The following is a 20,194-nucleotide window of genomic DNA, read 5'->3' as shown; positions in this document are numbered from 1 at the left end:
TGATGTTGTAGAGCGTGTATCTACAGGATCGTGTTGTCGCAGTGATGTTGGGAGTCAGGGAAAGTCGGCTGTTGAGTGTGACGCCGAGGTTCCTAGCAGTTAAAGTGGGCGTTAGCACGAAATTGCCAAAGTTGACCGTCAGGTCCTGGGTCGGAGAATATTTTCCCGGAAAGAGAAGTAGTTCAGTCTTGTCGAGGTTGATTTTCAGATGGTGGGCGGACATCCACTGAGAGATGTCAGTCAGACAGGCAGAGATCCGTGCCGTGTCTGAGTGTCTAAGTGAGGGAAGGAGAGAATTAGTTGGGTGTCATCGGCATAGCTGTGGTAGGAGAAGCCATGTGAGCGAATGACAGCTCCGAGAGAGTTGGTGTAGAGCGAGAAGAGGAGGGGACCCAGGACGGAACCCTGAGGAACTCCATGTCACGGACTGAGCCGAGCGCAGCCACCTGTATCAGAAAACTTCCGTGTTTCGCAGGGAAAGCCGAAGGGATGTTGACCAGTTTTTGTTTTGCAATTTTTTGACTGTCCTGACACGATGAATATTTGCACGTGTTTGGAAAACATATATGTGGGGAAAAGAGAAATAAACATCTTTCCGTAGACATCCTGCCTCTTCCCTGACTCTGCCATCGGTCATCTTGCCACACTCCAGTAGTAAGAGGACAAGGTTCCGATACAGATCCTCGCCAGGTTACCCGGTAGGTGCGGCCGTCGAGGTAGGACGAGAGAAGGGAGAGAGCAGAGCCTGAGACACCAAGTTCCTGAAGGGAGTAAATAAGGATCTGGTGGTTGACTGTGTCAAATGCAGCAGAGAGGTCCAGAAGGATGAGGACAGGAGAGAGAGGCGGCTCTAGCAGTGTGGAGTTGCTCTGAGACAGCAAGGAGAGTAGTCTCTGTGGAATGCCCTGCCTTGAAGCCTGACTGGTGGGGTCAAGGAGGTTGTTATGGTGGAGATAGGAGGCGAGTTGGTTAAAGATCGCACCTTAAAGGGTTTTGGACAAAATGGGAAGAAGAGAGACTGGTCTGTAGTTGTTTTCTTCAACAATACAAACCTGATATTTAGACATACGGGTGTGATAATAGCAGATGAATCACAACCAACACCAGGACCAAAAATACTGGCGAATGAAACTGGGCAGAGTGTCATGTCCAGAGAGGTGCAACACAGCCCTCTGCTGATACCCTGTAAAAGCCGGTCCAGTGTCACATTGTGGAGTAGCTCAAAGTTTGGAAAATGACCACTGATTTTATGCACCACCGCGGGTGAGGTGCATGCTGGTCCTGGGTCGAGCTAAACTCCTAAATGCTCCAATTTGTTCTGGTGGATTCTTCAGCGATGTCTGTGGCATGTGCGAGTTGGATGTGTGAGGCATTTATGCATTTTGTGACAGTCATCTGCATTGAGTCAGAATATCGTATTGAATTTAAGAATCAGAGGAACAGGCCGAGATGTTCAACCTGGAGCAGAACGAGAGGGAGCACGTCGCAGGATGACGTTCAGACAGGGGAGAACCACAACAACAAAACCGTTCACAGAGAAGTGAAGAACTGTGGACGCTTTCTTCTTTTAAAGCGCTGCAGCTGCTGTTGAGTGTGTATTATCTTCTGCAGTTTTCGTTTTCACCCGCCGGGGGGTAGATGCTACTGATCCTATTTTTTACTTTTCTTACACCTGGCATACGTTTCCTCCCAATTATCAAATCCTGACATGCTATCATGCTGAGATCTAACCAGCTACAGACTCTTATGAGATTGAGATTACACTTCACGGATGAAAATGTTGGGGACCTTTTATTGATAACCTCTATAACTGTGTGACAGCATTTAAACTGTTAAATGATAAAACAACCATTAAGAAACATATTAATGTTGATCAGTTGAAAAACCAAGAGAGACATCAAACACTACCACACAAAATACAAAATTGACACTTGGGCTATCAAATATTCCATATCCCATGATGTGCGTGTTCTGTAAAGAAAGGTTTCCATCTAAAATCCGTCTTGGAGGGAAGAGAGGGTGATTTGAGAGTCAAGAACCACAACTGAAGCCGATACAAGAGTGGGCAGCGTCCTTCAGGCTGTTTGCTCCCCTTGCCCCTTGAAGACCCTTTTTAGACTGCCAGCTCCCTCGGGTGTCTGAGGAGCCGACCTTGACTTGAATCTTCCCGGTGAACCAGACGGCACATCCATTTCAATGAGCTCGTTTGAATGTCAGAAAACATGCTGTGGAATTTCGAAGTTCCCTTCTGGATGAATTTGGTCATTTGGTACAAAAATTAAATTTTCCCAACTTCGGTTTTGTGGTTAGCGCTTGTAAAATGTAGTGTTAGCTGTGCTCTGCGTTTACTGCTTGGCAAGCTTGCACACGGGTGGTGAACCTGCTAAATATTATATGTGCTAACGTCAGCATGTGGATGTTGTCATGGTTGGCAGAGCGCCATGCTACCGTTAGCATTTAGCTCAAAGCTAAACCCTAATGTTCCCAGATATGACAAACCTACTTTCATTGAATTAGAGTTGTAGTCAATTATGTGTTGGGGCTTTATTTGAAGTAAGGAGGAGACCACTGTGACGTAAGTTTGAACCAACGCCGCAGAAGATCAATTGCAATCAGGAGAGTGCACGTGAGAAAACGTGTTTTTGCTGCAGCGCTCATGCAGGAGAGATGACAAGCCACGTCATGAAAGTCAGGGGGGCCTTCATCCTCCTCCTCCTCCTCCTCCTCATTCTCCTTGCAGACAGCACAGAGGGTCTGTTTCCATGGCAACCGCGGAATTAAGCGCAAAAGAGCGCCATCCCAAAATGACATGTCGGATTTGGGGCCAAGTGACAACCGGTAAATTGAAAGAAGGATTGGATTTCCTGAATTTGAATCGCATGACAACAACGTTGATGGATTTAATCTGTTCATACTTCTTCTCTTCTCTCTCTCGGTGCAGAGAGTGACTAGAATAAGGAAAAGAGCACACGGCTAACTATGGATAACACATTGAATCAGTCACTGCTTATAGGGGATAGTTTTCGATAACATAGTCTTTATTCTTAAACAATCACTAACTTCATTCAGATTTTTAATGCATAATTTTTTTATTTCATCTCACAATTCATAATGCATATATGGGTGTGTTCCAATGCAGAGAACTCGTCTTCAAACATGAAAAAAAAAATAATTCTACTTAATATCACAAACAACCAAAGCCTTTGGTTACCCTTTCATAAATCAATAAACCTCTTGAAAAGTGCTTTCGTTTAGCGCTCTCTTCCACCAGCTATTTTTACCTCTTTGCCTTTTTTGTCCTACTTGAATCCTCTCATTTTGCTGTCAACTGTTGACATCAATTACATTCAATTGCATGCGTTACGTCTCTACGTATCTCATTTGCACCAATATAAACCTCAATAAAAAGATACTTTCATATGCTGGTCTTGCCTGTTGACTTTCAGTTTCATTTCTATTATGCTGTATGTATAACTGTTAGGTAGATGCTGTGGAAGTTGAACTAATCTACCGTTACTTGCACCAGCTATGGACCCAGGCACATGGTAGAACACCAGATCGACGATATCTCTGCAGTTTGCTCTTTGCAGCTGAATGTGTGCTATTGACTGTACATACCACTGAATTGGCATACAATTTCCAACCGGACAGAGCAGAGTTGAGAAACTCTTGCATCAAAACGTTGCATAAAAATGTGTTGGACTTTCTCTCTTTCCAAATTTGAAACAATGTTTTTATTTTGTTTTTAAGCTCTTGCCCGGGAAATCGAGCACACATCACCTCTTGCATTCATGCATTGTCCATGCTCATCTCAGCTCCTGTAATCCCTTTTCCGACCTTCCTTACCTTCCTTACCTGGCTAATCTTAACTGTACACTGCTTTTTAATGATAAAAACACCACCGCCCTGGTCCCGACCTCCTTGAACACCACACAGGTGGCCAGGCTTTGTGCGACGGTTGCTGGACAACGAGCGGCCGGGCTTCCTGTCCGGCCCCATTCGTGGAACAATTGTAGGGCTTCCTGAGTTAGACAAACTAATTGGGGATCGAGAATGAGCTATGTAGCGTACACGCCAAATGTACCATTCAATTCACCTGTCAGCATGTTGATTTATGAAAGAGAAGCTTCCCACCACAATGGAGCAAATGCCTCATTTCATGGGTCACAAAACCAGGAGGGGGCGGGGGAGGGTGGAAACTTCATGGGTTACCATGTGGGAGAAAACAAAGGGGAGATAAACTCACCAGCATGATAGAACATCCTCCCCTAAACCTGGCTCAGTCCAGACCAACTGGTTCCTCAATGAGACATCCTGCTTCCATTGCGGTGGTTTTAATGATTGCAACCTGGTCAGGTCCATCAGGCACCCTGTCCACCACTTTTGAGAAATCACTAACACTTTCACAATGAAACCGAACAGAAATCGTCTTAGAAACTAGTCGACACACATCCTCACTGCCGCGCCCGCTCAGAAAAAAACAGCTGGAGTCTTTTATCCATATAGTTCGAAGGCATGAATACTGTTGTATGGTTATATTTTAAGCCGAGCTAACAGCAGAGAAAGGGGGGCCGTGTTTGTTGAGGTGTAAATGTAAAGTGACCGTTTTTTTGGGCCATGGCTCATTTTGCTGATTGCTGGTTGTTATTGTCCCCTTAGCTTTTGGTGAAAATACTTTTACTTACCATTTTTGATAAGTTTGGACTTTACTTAAATAAAATATAATAATCTTAGCAAATGTTAAAGAGAATATGGAAGTGATATCAAAACAGTTTTACTTGACTTTTACCTACTTTCCAACTTCCTTTGTCAGTCTCGTCTGCTGACGAACGCACTCAACCACAGTGATGTGCTTTCACTTTGTTTTTACTATCTTCTAGAGACATGCTGACTGCTCTCCATCATATTGCTTGAATCAGTCCTGTCGTGTCATTATATAGGGGAGTACTTGTGTACTCATGTTAGAGCGCTGGAAACAACCCTATCTGTCCCATTAGTCACACTTTCAGTACACACCTGAGTAAATAACATCCCACCCAAAGCCCTCTGTTTCCATTGGAGGTCCAACACAGAAAACTATCAAATACATTCAGTCGTACCCTCACACAAGAGCAGTTAGTGCATTCATGATCAAACGATGAGAGAAAAAAATTGCTAAGAAAAAAGAAAAAATCTGCGAAACTTTCTTCAAAAATAGAAATAATGCTAGGATAACGATGATAGTAATTAGAATGATAAGATACAACAGATTAGTAATGATGCGGATGGAATAGTTATTACTGACAACAATAACACAGTAAAGTACATGGGAGTGCAATAGCATTAGAAATTAATTCAATAGAAATCAATTAATTAAAATTAACATGTATTAAAGCTTGTTTTTCACAGCACAATTTGGAAACAATAAATATTTGTGTGAAGAGAGACCACCATTCCTTTGTTTGTTTATCACAGCTTTTTCTCTTTTTTTTGCATAAAAGGTTGGTCAAGTCCTGATTGAAAACATTTTTTTTTAAATCCTCTGGTTTGATATTAATTCATCTAAAAGGTTTTCACAGGCAAGAGTTCAGTTCCGTTTTTGTTGTCTTGGGTGTACACTAATAGCTCCTCGTCGTTGCGACACCCTGTTTTCTTGCAGGAGGGATGGTGGTGCGTATTCTTTTTGGGGGGCTCGTAGCGAGTTTTCCTGTGGCCTCTCCCCACGAGTTAGGATGAGGTCACTCCCCCTGCTGGAAGACCCTCCCCCCGCTGCTATGTTGAGTCGTGATGGACAGCTTTTCCTCCGTTCATGGTGGGAGTCCCTGAGCTTTTCCTGGAGCGGTGCTTGTCCTCTATCTCATGCATTGACGGCTCCCTGTACATACAAACTGTGATGGGGAGGAGGAGGAGGAGGAGGAGGAGGAGACAGGAAAAGAGAGGAGGGACTCAAAAAGGGGACAATAGAGAGCAGATGGAAAAGATGGATGTGGAGATAGAGACAAAGTCAAGTGTGAAGCTGGAGGGACACTTTCACAAAGCGGGGAATTTGGGCCATGTGAGCACTATACGAGTTACATGGGATCAAAGACATCTCTCTCAAGAAGAAGGTTAGAGGGGAAGTTTTAAAGAAATTATCCGACACCAGCTAAAGAAATGCACAAGAATGAATCAATGAGGGTCTTCTTCTTGAGTCTGATATAAAAACTGTATATTGGGAAATAGATTTTGCCGGATCGATACCACTCTCTGTGGTTGCTAGCAACCACGCTCGGATTTAATAGAGGTCTGTAAGAGAATAATGCTACTGCTCACCTGTTTTATTAGCTCTGTAAACATTGTAAACATGGGTTTATGGTCTCAAACGCTTTGAGTGTTCTTCAATACAGCATGATGTTTATTTGTAAATGGTGGCAACATTGCGAGTAAAATGCCAAATATTAAAAACCATAGTTAACAAACCAATGGGTGACTTCACTATGACTCCATCCACGACTGGGGTTTAATTATTCTTTAACATACAGACGTAATGACACCATATTCTTTCATCTGTCAGGAAAAAAGTGAATTAGCAAATTCCTAAAACTATTTAGAAATGCCTTTTAGCTTTAAATGTACAGTTAACATCATATGCCGACCCTAAACCATAAATCTGTCCTATATCTTCAGAGCACTAATTACAATGATGGAACTTTTGGGGGGTTAACATTAGAAAGATACAAATCACAGTAAATGCAAAGGACTGTCCTATCTATAGATAATGCCATGTAAAAAAAAGGCCTTGTCGCTAATATAATCTGAGCAGTCGTCTGTTTTCTAGTGTCCTTTGCGGGGCTTTGTTGGATGAAAGCAACACTTGATAATGCAACGCTTTATCACCTTTAAAGGGCAGCGAGTTTTAACCCCTGAAATACTTAATCACACTGGATTAAATGATAACTAGTTTTCATCCCACATTGTCATGCAGGATATAAACTTCTTTGGGTACTTTCTGAAGTAATTACCATCATGGTACGCCCACTTTACAGTAAACTGTAAGTGCATGCATAGCCACAAACCAAAATAAGAGCACTTTAAAACATCTAGCCCTTCTCATACCTTCAATGGGCCTCGGCACAAAGTGTGACGAGGGCTTAGTTTTCTTGACCCGGTTGCCCTTCATGACTTGTCCCTCCTTGGTGAGGCCGAGGAACCAGGCCCGACCCGACTCCTGCTGGCGGTACACGGTGGACGAGTAGATCACATAGTAGTTCTCGAAAACAGACTCCTTGAACTTGCACTCAGGTGTGAACATCTCCTGCAGAAAAAGAAAAGTGAGATGGAAGGTTGTATGAATCATTGTATACACAAACAAAACACGATATATTGTGTTTTCGTAGCCGCATGAATGCAGACACAACCAGCAACAGAAGAACGCAACAGAAGGATGATTCTAATTCATTCTCATTTAAGGGTGAAAAAAAAGGAAGGCTGCTACCGTTCCACTGTGCCAATATTGGCTCTTCTCACCAGCATGTGTGCACTGCCAAGGTCAGTAAACATACTGTGTCCACACACATACAAACACGCACACACACACGGATATCCTTGGAATCTAGGAATTGATAGTCTTATTAGACTAAAGTTGGACAACAGCAAGTCAAGGAGAAAGTCACAGGGGACACACAAGAGGTGGAGAGGACGAGGACCTTGGGAAGGAGCCAGTCGTTTGATTGAGAACTAAGAGCGGTTCCACATTATTATTATTATATGATTTATTTTTTTTATGTTTATTTTAACCATGTAAAGCGTCTTTGAGCATTTTGAAATATTAAATGCATTATTATTATTATTAACAAGACACCCCTAGCAGATTTGAGATGCCTTCATTTGAGAACATCTCCCACTGTGAAGCTTTGAAAAGTGCTGTTAGAAGGCAGTTGAAGTGCGGTTCACTTGCCCCAAGAACATCCATCCGCTAGTGACCACTCAGGTTTCCAGTTAGCCAACGATAAAGTCAGAATGAAGAGGCTGGATCTTTGAAGACAAAGGAAAACTGAAAGCAGGTGGCAGCTATGAAAAACATCAGGCCTATTTAACCTTTAACCTTAACCTTTCACTCTCAATGTAGGCATTTCACTTTCGCCCAATAGCATGAAACAACCCAGTTTATCCGAGTTGTTCCCAAACTGAGGGGGGCAACCTCATCATAAACTCACACACACACACACACACACACACAGGCAGACAAATAGTGAGAACAAAATAAGGTAACAAAATAAGGGAACAAAATAAGGTCACGATGTGCCAAGACCCACAGTCATTTGTGACGGTTGTAAAGCGCAATCGATGATAGTCGGTTACAGCTGAAACAGGCGACGATTCCCCAACAACAACGGCACAAGTAAAAGGTAAAAGTCATGTAATGTCATGGTCCCCAAGAACAGAGACTCCGGCAAAAGTATTTGCACTTGTTGTTTGCACAGAAATAATGGTTCATTTTATTTTAGTAAAAGAATACATATAACCCAAAGTGTAAAAGTGAGGCATGCCTACATGCATCTCACAGTACTTATTTTAGAAAAGAAAAACAAATATTTTATTGAGTTTCTATATATATATATTATGCAATTAGGAGAAGAAAAGAAGGTACAACCCACTTGTGGGAGATCCTATATCATCGAGGGGGAAATAAATATTACTCGACAGAAAAAGTTTGGAAACCGTGGGTTAGCTAAAGGACTCGCCGTCTGTGTTTGGAAGGTGAGGGCACGCGGTCGGCCGTGCGTGGGAGCGTCTGGTTGGTCGGCGGGAGAGAGGACGGGCTCTGTGGAGCTGCCGTCCAACAGCCGACATTTCTCTGGCTCTGGCACTGGAGGGGGGGTCACACCGGCCCTGTCACACGGCCTGCGTGTTTATGTGTGAACGTATGTGTTTGGGCGGACAGACAATTACACACTAGAGGGCTTTTGTCCCGCCCTCATCTGTTTGGAGGTAAAATCAGGCCGGTGCTCTGGAATCCTTCCCTCCCCAATCAGCCACTTCGCTTTGCTGACACGCAGCAGAATCCCCTTCAAATTCATGCACAAGGACAATACTCTGTCACTGTCCACGGGGAGGCTCGCAGCAGTTTAGGAAGCACCCCGGCCGTGGCTCGGGAATGATAAGGGTGGAATGTAAGTGACTTTGAAGTATTTGACAGAGCACCTTGTTTGTGGATGACAGAGTGGAAATGTGAGGTGAAGAGATGTGGTCTGGGTCTCTGCTGATTAATGGGGTCTTCTTAACGGACATGCGTGACGCACGGAACCAGAGAAGGAAGGAAAACATATGTGCACACGTACCCACAAACACGGAAAAAACATGACCAACCAAAGTTTGAGCCGTTGAGTGGTGGGAGCTGAAGACAAATAAGTCCAGTGAACAAACACCGTAAAATATAAATGTTTTAACCGTTTCAGCCCACCGCGATTTTATTGCCAAATACTAATTAGTTTTTACCACCAGTGTTTCCATGTGGGTTAGGGTTAGGTTTGCATTTACACAAGTATGTCAGACATCAGCAAGGTTGCTATGACTACCATGAATATTTTAAAATCAGCTTAAACAGCAGCTTATAAAAAGCTATATTGTTACCGGCAATAAATGATGAAATGTTAACTGATGCCGGCCGGCCATGTCCATTTACACACGTGCACAGCGTTTACAAATTCATCTTTGAGAGCAGCGTGACGGACTCTCGTCGCCTCTTTGACAAGCCTCATAAAAACAAACAGTATCATATTAATAGCTCCTCAATCCGCTGGATTTTAAGGAATATAAACATTTTTCAAGACAAACCTTTAATCTCAAAGGATTCAACGATATCAAAAGATTGTCTTTACAAAAATGCTACGAGGATTTGATGCAGTGATACGGCCTGATCAACCCACACGGGGGATTCGTCTGAGAAACCCCGTGGGCGGCTGTCATCTCTTTCTCTGGTTGCCACACAATGTCAGACACATCGCACGCCGACAGAATCCAAGACGATGCGGTGCACTCAAACGGATACGAGTGAGGTGACACTTGTGTTCGTGCATCGCGGGCTTATGGGGGTGCAGGACGTTGGTAATGTAGAACGAAACACGCGGCGAGAGGGCGAGATTTGACGAATTTGAAAGCGGCTTGCCAACACATCTGGGTCGAACGAATCCAAAGCCTCCGTGGGAGGAGGGAGGCAGCTCTCCGGCTCTCTACATGAAGGAGCTCTGCTGCTGCCGACAGGCATCCATTTGACTTTGGAACATAAGGAGGGGATATCGGCTCCACTTAAACATGAGCCCGAGAGGCGCGCGTGTCAGAGAGGTCCGGCCTCAGTGAGAACTCAGAGTCTGCCGCTGAACTCATTGTTATTCTGGGAGAGAGGCTCACGTCGGGGCTTGTACAGACGTTACTTAAGCTGAAAAACTGTCTGTCTCCCTTTTCTACACAACCCCCCCCCCCCCCTCGCCTTTCCCCTGTTCATCATTTTGTTTGTCGTACTCTGAAAGTCAATCACTTCCAGTGAAGGTCCTGCCCTTAACTTCCTCCAGAGAGGACATACATGATGTATCATTTCCTGATGCTCTTTACTTATTTTACTTTTTTTTCTCCCATCACCTTGGGAGCGCCGCGTTTAGCAGCACCGTTACATACATGCAGTCGTATGATGCGTATGTACACGAAATTTGAGGCAAATTTGCCTCCAAAATTTGAATAATCTTGACCGAAGAATTTCTCATTTGACACTTTTGTCAACTGAACGAGTAGTTGATGTAAGAGCTGTAAAACTAATAACTGTAAAAGTGTCACACAAAAGCAACGCCTTACAATGTTGTGTTTACTAGAGATGTGCTGATCATTTTTATGATATTATCATATACATGTATATATTATATATTATCATTCAGATTGAAAAAATGTTGGCTAAATTACCTTAGAAATCTTTAGGCCAATTAGTCAACCAATCAAGGGCAGCTCTGTTATTTATGGCATTTAATAGACTATACGGTGAGGTGACAAAGTAAAATACTTCCATAATTCAAATATCACAAGTTGCAGACAAAACTCCCACTTCACACAGACTTCACTCAAGTTGGACTTCAACGCTCGGAACTTCACCTTGTTGTCTTTGTTCTAGACAGAAAGGATGAAGAAGTGCGATTATCATTCGTCACCCAAACAAAATCGTAAATGTCCCCTTGACCTTCCGCACTAACTCCCTCTCAGTCGTCCTTCGGTGCCTTAAGTGAAGTTTTCACTGCATCGCATTATTTATTTTTCCCGTGACATGAATAAGAAGCAGTCAAATTAGCAGCCGATTGACCAGTTCGGCTGTGTGTGTGTGTGTGTGTGTGTGTGTGTGTGTGTGTGTGTGTGTGTGTGTGTGTGTGCGGCCACGGACAGAACGGCCTAGTTGTGATGGGTAGATAAGACAAGTGGGTGGATGCACAGCACAGAGAACAGTAGTTACAACTGTGCAGTAAACTAGGTCATATTGAGAAGTTATAAATAATGGAAGGGAGCTCTTCATTGTAGATGCTCGGCCCCCGCTCACTTCATCGCCCAACACTCCACACAAGCATTTTCACCCTGCTCACCCATCGCTGTATCAGCTTCCAATCTGCAACTGCCTCAACAGTGAGCTCTGCACCCGCAGCTGGGAAAGCCAAGCATCACCGTAAGTTACCGTTTAATGGATGAACAGTATCGGTAAACTCACCAGCTAGACACCTGATACCGAGTCATGAAAGACTGAGAGAAAGGCTCCCCGAAGTAGAGTAAAGACACGAGTCTCGGCTGTCAAATGTGCGCCAGACAAACAAAAACAAGCAGGGACAAACCTTATGGGATGGAGAGAGACCTTGAAGGAGAGAGAGGGTATTGCGTAAGGGAGGGATGTGTAGGAGAGAAAAGATATACAACTGTAAAAGTAAATGTCAAACTTCACGATCAATGTCAAACGTCCTCCTTTCCAACCCTCTCGCGGCACACCGTCTATCACAAACACGATCTCTATTGGTAAATAATGGGAGGAAATAATGCCGCGTTCTGCTCACGCCCCGTGCTTCACATCGGAGGAGACTTTTATTTGACGTAGATGGGTGGGTGGAGGGTTATTATACGCCTGGGAGGGGAATTGTGCACATGTTTATGAATGAATCCGTCTGTCTCGGTGAGTCTGTCGCACGTCGACCACTGAACTTTTGGGGTAGCGCACATCAGTGGAGAGGATGTGCTCAAGTAATACTGAGCAAGAGACTCTCGCGCTGTCATGAAATGGCGTCACGGAACTCATTTGACTTTTTGAAAAGGTGCAGCGCACTCTTCGTCTGCCTCAAAATGTTGTCTTCTCTGTCCCGGCGGATCGAACAGACACTGAATTCACTGTGTCCTTCACAGAGTCTTTCGCCTCCACCTGCGTCAGCCGAGGTTTGTGGGTAACGCAGCCCTCCCGTCCTTTTCCATTTTCCCGGGGCCCATGAGACTGACGGTTATGTAACCATGCCAACTGGTGATGTATCCTATGCCCCCCCCCCCAGCTCCCCTAATGTATGTCCCACTCCACTGTCCTCATAACATTTGCTCCCCCACTGAGTCTTGAAATTAGTTTTCCTCAAGTGCATTGCTGCCAGTGTGCTAAGGTAATTCTAATCTTTTATAATCATGCAGTGTATTCGGAATATATTATTCAAAGCTCAAATTCTATTCATCTAAAAAGGTGAATTTTTCAGTGTTTACATCCTTTTAGGATTTCAAATCAGGATGACCAAGCAACACCATCAGCATCAAAAGCACAATTAAAATGAGTCGATACATAACGAGCCTCGGTTAGTAGCCAGTAAAAGAAGAAGAGGCAATTTTAAAAAAAAGTGCTGAGCACTGAAGTTGATGTCAAATTTAATGTGCAACATGCGCGTTGCTGCTTTGACAACAAAGAGGGGGGAATAAGAGCTCCACAGGCAACACAAAGGCACATCCTAAGAGCTCTCCAATAGAGCAGGATGAAAGAGCGACGAGTCTTTGCTGCTGCGGGAAATTAAAAGAGACAACCAACACAACAAAACCTGACACGTATAAATGAACAAACCCACACAACCGCACAACCGCGAGTGGATCAGAGGGGCCGTATCTTACCGATCTGTAGAGCATGCCCTCTCCATTCATGGCAATGTAGAAGCCACTCTTCACTCCCTGGATGGCCACCACTCTCAGACCCACAGGAATAAGATTAAACAGGGCTGCAGAACCGACCGAGTGGGGTTGAGGGAGGGAGGGAGGGAGGGAGGGAGGGACAAAAGGGACAAAGGGGAGTCATCAGACAGAAAGCTCAGAATGGGACGTTAACAGCTACCCACCTGAATATAAACACATTTAATGTTTACAAAAGAGATGAAGTAAGAATTACATGGATTTATAATTTTGCTAAATGAAGTGATTGTCTCATTAATTATACACATATATGCTGCTTTTTACACATCGCTTCGGTGTGATTAGACTTAGTGGACATCGAACGTGGTAACAAACTGCACTTCAATGTCAAATAACACTGTGCACATAACGCACATGACCCACATTGCATTTCAAGTGTGGTCTCAAAGATGTTTGTCAATCATCCAATAGCCTTCACTAATTCTGCAAACAAGTCTGATTTCATTTTGTCCATTTATTTCTATTGAAAGGTTCTGTTGCCAGTGAGGACTGTGACTTTCATGGGCTTTGCATCTGTGTGAGGACACTCCTTATCCCCGGTAACGGTGGGATGATTGTTCTGCAAGTGGCGATGGGGACGAGAGGGGACGTGACAACACGGGTCTGTCCTCCGCGCAGATTCAATTTCACTCGATAAATATCGACGCGCTGCTTTCGCCTGCCAATGGTTTGAGTCTGCCATTAGCCCCCGGGTACATGTGATACACACCGGCCACTCTTGCAGTTTCGTATACCCTTGAGGGAACAGATCTTCGGGATAGTCCGACTCGGGCAGAATGTGACTCCATTGGCCCCTTCAATTTCTCTTTTCTGCCATAACTCTCTTTTTCTGAGCATTAATACTTGCAGTAAGGGCCTGAAAATATGGCATGCTGGTCCACCATTTTGCTATAATTATAATCGGCCATCCCTGCTCTCTTTTGCCAACATAACTGATAAAAGCTGTTGTTCAGCCCCCCTCTCTTCTTTTTGCAGCTTCCGCGGTTGATGGATTTTATAATTAGTATTGTTAAGAGTTCCAGATTGCTATTCCTCTTCCTTGTTATCCTCAATCTTATCTCTGGACGAGAAAAGAGAGCGACTGGCCTGGTGCAGAGTCGAGAGAAAGGAAGTGCATTGGATGTGAGGAATACTGCCGCAGCGGGATAATAAATCCTGCAGGAAAGGTTTAGAGAAACACTGAGCCAAACTTCATATGCCAAGGGCACGTCTCCAAAACCAGAGAGAAATGAAGATAAGCTGGTCTATACAGCTCTGTTGTTTGAGGAATGTCTTATTACCCCGAATAGTGTCTTAAATCAGATTTCGGTTACTCTCCTCCTTCATGCCCGGGCTGATATTTGAAATTAGTCTCAAGGTTTCCAGCTACTATAAACCGTCCAGGAGCATCAGAGAGGAGTGCGAACTCCGGATACCGCAGGAATTTTATAACCAGCAATATCTTGCTGGAGCTGCACCGTGTGCAGGTAATTAAGGCCGGCGATCAGACGATGACAGTCAGATTAATAACTGTTTAGATTTGAACATGGGTGTTAATTAATTCAATGGTGTTCCACAGGCCCTGCAGTTAGTCAAGCGAAGCACTACCAGTCATGCTCGCCGATAAAGCGGTTTTACACACTGCAGTAACAAATCTATTGTATTACTCCTCACAGTGTGGTGAAACCTTCAGGTTAAAGACGTTTTAGGATTTAATTCCCTTTTTGTGCGTTTCTCCAACTAAATCTATTGGCTGTGCAGTTGTGACCTTGTCTCAGCACTTGTTGTCCACCAGCCCAAGTACTAAAAAAGGAAATTGAAACGGGCTCATGTGGCACCTAGTATGCAGGCGCCGTCCTGCTCCTCAATCCCATCGGTTTCTCTAAACCTCAACCTTAAAATAAATGACTGTATTCCAACTGCAGTTGTGGAAGATGCTGCGGGTCAGAGAGTGGAGTGGTTCAAGGGTGAAGGTGATCTATTATTTGAAAAATCCAGCAGGGAAATCAATAGCTCGGTGCAGGACGTGAAGTCTGGACCTTCTCCGACCATCTCTTGGTCACTTTTTTTTTTTTTACTCTTGCTGTCTGTATCTTTAGTTCTCAAAAACACATTCCTCCAGCTGCACCTCGGGATCCCGCCTTCTCCCTATTCGTGTCTTCTTTCGGACCATCTCTGAGATGTTGGTACCTCATGTAGAGAATTATTCATTAGGTAGGAACAGGGAAGGTGGTATTTTTAGTTTCCGCTGGCTGAATTATTCACTGCAATCCTCCATCCCCGGGACAACGGGACTGCTCGACAAGAGAATCGCCCCCAGGTGAGAAAATCCTCACATACAACAAAAACCCCATCAGCCAAAACCTTTAGAACACAATGGAGGCTCCAAAGAACTACTTTGTGCTAAAGGTGCACGGGGGAAATGCATTATATAGATGTTTTTTACCTTTTTTTGGGGGGTCTGGAGACTTTGTACCAGAGATTTATGCTCTCGTAAAAAAATAAAGACACGATAAACCCATGAGTGACAAGGATAGGGCTTTCTTTGCACCGCATGACTGCAACGGTCCAGCAGCTTCAGCCTCCTTTAGGATTAGCAGCCGGTTTTGGAGAAGAAAGGGTCATGATATGTTTCCTGTCAGGCTGCACTCCAAACAGGGAGTGTTGTCATTATTTGACAGCCGCTCTCGGCTGACACTCATCCCTTCCTTGATCCTTGTTGCTTCCCAGAGGAAACTGTTACAAAAGCCGGTGCGTAAAGCTTTAATATATAACATTTAGCTGTTTTTTCGTTTTCTGTGAGAGTGGAAGGAGGTTGTTAGATCTTTAGGGGTCGATTCCTTGGAGACGATTTGTCCACGGGACGTCCGCTATGGAAAGTCAATGGGTGGTGAAATATTGCAAAGACGTGAATAAGGGGAGGGATCTATGTCACTACAAGTGAAGCACAGTTGGTTCAGGCAATGAGTTATTCCAGGAAGGAATCTCTGCTGTGCCAATTGAACCCGCCTCCGAGCCAAATCAATCAAAACAACGTGCCGCTTCCAATTATCCAATGTAGAGTTAGGAAGCGTTTTACTTAAAGAGACCGCAACACAGATATTGAAATATATTTTTAGAAATAGAAATTACAATACATGATGCTCCGGGAAATAATGTATTTACTTACCGTGAAAGGCATACGTTTGAGAAAACTATACACTCCTCTATATTGCGTAAAAAGAAGCTGCAAGGGGGCATTCTACCTTGTTGCGGAATATAGTAAACAGTTCTTCTGTAATAATCATTTTTATTATTTATTTTATTTTGGAGTGCTTCGGTTAAAATTTAAAATGATAAAGCCGGGCTTATTAAATGAGGTAAATAACCAAGTGACTCATTGCCATTAAGTGTTTCACTCACTGTTGTCGCTGTTCTCGTCCTTGCTGCCGTCGATGGTTCCATCCGGCTGCATCTGCAGGTAGAAGCCCTGCTGGCTGAACAGTCGGGTCACGATGCCTTTCAGCTGCGGCTCTGGAACAGACACACGCACAAACACAAACACACACACACACACGCACACGCATGCATACACACGTACCGTCGGCCGAACCACAGCCCCATCCCCACCAAGAATATGTCAGAACAGCATCCTCAACATTGTGACAGAAACACCTGTGCTTTTAGCAGAGTGTTTGCCCTCTCACTGCTCTTCACATCGAGAGGTTCAAAAACGCTGACACAGTTTGACAGAAAAAAAAAGGGACAGTGTTTGATTAAGTGAAGAAGGCAAGATGGCTGTGAAAGATGGAGAGTACCAGCGGAACAATAACAGACTTTTCACCCTTTAGATTCATAAAAGCATTTGAAATCCCTTACCTTGCATATTTCATGTCGGATTATTTACACCATTTAGAACGACAGGTTTCAAATATCCTAATTCAAATAGATAATGTAACAAAAAGGACATTTAGTAAGGGAATCTGCCTAATAACATCAAGTAAACGCTCAACGCTTATAATGAACCATTACACAAATTGTATTGTTCTGTTGTACAGCGTCCAGGCTCAGGAGTTGCCTGCTAACTAAAAACCCTGTTGAATACCAATAGGACTGTGATGGACAGTTTGTAATGAATCATCTGTCATACTACTTAATCCTAAGAATGGCTGTTTGATGGAAAGGCCTTAACAATGACAACACCATGACAGAAAATCAATGCCTTACTGCATCTAAAAATACATTTTCCATCATTTGGAAACTAAAGTTTAACTTCATAACGTTTACTAACATGCCAATGGTTTCTTTATTTGGTATGAAGCAACTGTGCATTTCGGAGTTGATATCGCCGTGACATCTGGCTGCTGACCAGGGTTCACCTCCAAGCTCCCCTCACTTCAGGGGAGCGGGAGCAAACGGGGATTAGCCCGGGGAAAAGAACGACTCTCGGCCTCAGTGCCGGGAAAAAGGAGACGTGTAAAATGGGTTTATGAAGGGGAAATGTACGAGCGCTCAGGGAGGTCTTTCGATTTTGTGGAAAGGCAGTAGTCGGAGTCAAAGGAAACCATTAGCAAAACAAGACTTAGGCCGATGCTTTTGACAGGGAAACTCGGGATGTAGTTTCTTTTCGCCAAACAAAAGACAAGCTGACCGTAGGTGTGTGTAACCATGTTCAGGTTTTTCTTAAGGTTTATTGGAATCATGAATCACTGAACTGTTTTGTTTTTAGCAACGACAGAGATTTTTCATCTCGGATATGAAGCATCAGCTCGGTTGCTGGATGCTACTTGGTCCTTTGTTTATTCCCAGCGTTTTATCCCAATTGAATCGGTGCTGTTTCGTTTCAAGCGGCTAGAAACACATTCTGAAAGAAATCTTTCTTCGCAGGACTCACAGCATGTTATGACAAAATGATGTACGGGATCGCAATAAGGGGATATGAGTGAGCCTGCCGGTCCGCGGCGGTCCTACCAAGACTTGGCGGTTATGCAGTCCAGTTTTCTAACTCCGCATCCGGCGAGAAGAGCGTGACTAAAGGTCGAGGCGGGTCGTCTTTAACAGCAACAGCCGTCTTTACTTGAAAGCGGCTCCCTGTGGTAATTACCGCCGCATATGCCCTTATTTATATTGCACAGAAGAAAAGTGAGAGCCCGGGTTCACCTCAACAGTGCATCATCCTGACCATCAGTCCCTGATTCACCTACTCCGGGGATGGGGCCATCCATTCCTGAGACAGGCCCTTCATCATCCATCACAGGCCTGGTGAGGAGAGCGTGTGTGTGTGCGTGTATTTGTGTGTGCGCAATTACATAGGAGTGTACACTTCCATAAATTAGGACTTCAACGTGGGCACGAGCGATCGCTGACAGCTCATCAGATACAATCATTTAGCAGAGAGCTTGTGTGTGTGTGTGTGTGTGTGTGTGTGTGTGTGTGTGTGTGTGTGTGTGTGTGTGTGTGTGTGTGTGTGTGTGTGTGTGTGTGTGTGTGTGTGTGTGTGTGTGCAGGTGTAAACAGACTTTGTGTCAAACTTCAGAATTTACAACATGTTTTTTTGCTAAAATAAATGTTTTTAAAGAAAGTATTTCAGTGGCAACATACAGCAAATCATTCTGTGTGTGTGTATAAGCCATTAAAACGTCAATAAATTTACTTCATACCAATACAGAAGGACAAAAACATTCATGTACGTCGACAAATGGCGTCATGACTATGAAATGCAGAATGATCATCGCTGGATCATCCATGGATCATCACATCCATGGACACCCAAATACACTGTTAAAACCTCTGCTACATTTACACAGCTGTACTTAACACACATTTACAGACACGGAACAAGTAGCGAGGACAGATAGGACGGACGGACTGACCCGACATTGACTGACGGACAGAATGAGGCAGAAACCAAATGGGAAGTGGCAGAGCCAAAGACAAAGATTGAGAGGGGACAGAGGAGCGACAAACAACTGGCTGGAGGAGATCTTCAGCTACGAGAAAAGAAAGCAAGTACGAAATTAAGCGATAAGAATTCCAACAAAGCCACACAGAAGGAAGGATGAAAGAAGAGAGAACGGATCAGCAAGGGAGAGGGTTGTCGCCTGTCACACGGGTGTTGCCCCCCCCCCACCCCAACAAACCACCCTCCCTCTCTGCCACCCCCCCCCCCCCCCCCCCCCCCCCTCCCTGGCCGAGGGGGAGTCGAACATGGGCGCGAGATGGGGTGGAGACGGGAGGAAACACAGCACACACGGATGGAGGCTGAGCTACTGACCTAGCCTGCAGCCCTTATGGGACACCTGTGGAGGTTTCGAGGGTGCATCTTACGAAGTAGGGGGGGGTGAAAGGGGGTTGGGGGGTGGGGGGGTAGAAGGAAAAACAACAGTCTTTTAAACAGGCAGAATTCATAAATTCTCCAGGGTATCGGCTGTTTAAATGCAAATATATACGGCAAGGCATGAGTGGAAAGATAAGGACCAGTTATAGATCAGTTATACAGCATCGGCTCTGTTTGGGTCGTGGATATGAGTTATCTACCTGCACTGAAGGTGTTTGGAGGCCTGACTGCTTGTATTGTTATTCTGGCTTGCAATTCTTTCTCACTGAGAGTGTTTTGTCTGTCTGATAAGACGGTGCGACATGGTTTAAATTGAGTCTGGCCGGATCGGTGTCTGTCCCCCTTCTCGCCATAAAGAAATGACGTCTCCCTGTCTGTCCTCCTGCCTCAATCACAGACAGATTAATGTGGATTCGGGGACGGCTGGCGGTCTGTGCAGCAGGATAGAGCCACGGGAATAAAAAAAAGGATACGGTCCATACCATGGTAGTAAGCACAGAGCCTATCTCTATCATTACAGCCAGAGTAGCTCTTAATCACTGAGGCTGTACCTCCCGTCACTGCAGTAAAGCTCCCTCTTGGGGAAAAAAACATTTACCATTAAAACATTTAATCTCAAAAGAGCCTTGGTGCACTGCGGTGCGAATTACCTCCCCTCGCAATCTGCAGTAATACTGAATTATGAAAATGTAAGCGGCATTTACACGTGCA

General features: G+C 44.4%; 1 protein-coding gene across 4 annotated transcripts in view; it reads right to left on the bottom strand.

The window, feature by feature from the left end:
* Positions 1-3,070: 3,070 nt before the first annotated feature.
* Positions 3,071-20,194, bottom strand: part of fgf12a (fibroblast growth factor 12a) — a 29,433-nt gene continuing 12,309 nt past the window's right edge. For 3 of the 4 annotated variants that reach the window (XM_040170470.2, XM_040170469.2, XM_040170468.2), the window contains exons 2-5: positions 16,570-16,680; positions 13,114-13,217; positions 7,075-7,273; positions 3,071-5,867 (exon numbers count right to left, since the gene is read on the bottom strand). In XM_040170470.2, coding sequence (XP_040026404.1) covers positions 5,752-5,867; positions 7,075-7,273; positions 13,114-13,217; positions 16,570-16,680 — 530 coding nt within the window. In that variant the 3' untranslated portion in view covers positions 3,071-5,751. Of the gene's footprint in view, positions 5,868-7,074; positions 7,274-13,113; positions 13,218-16,569; positions 16,681-19,420; positions 19,469-20,194 lie in introns of all 4 variants that reach the window. The other variant, XM_040170466.2, reaches the window with a different exon arrangement.

Source organism: Gasterosteus aculeatus, chromosome 3 (assembly GCF_964276395.1).
Source record: "Gasterosteus aculeatus chromosome 3, fGasAcu3.hap1.1, whole genome shotgun sequence".
Taxonomy (NCBI): domain Eukaryota; kingdom Metazoa; phylum Chordata; class Actinopteri; order Perciformes; family Gasterosteidae; genus Gasterosteus; species Gasterosteus aculeatus.
Note: the sequence above shows the minus strand (reverse complement) of the source record. Positions and strands in the feature narration are given on the sequence as shown.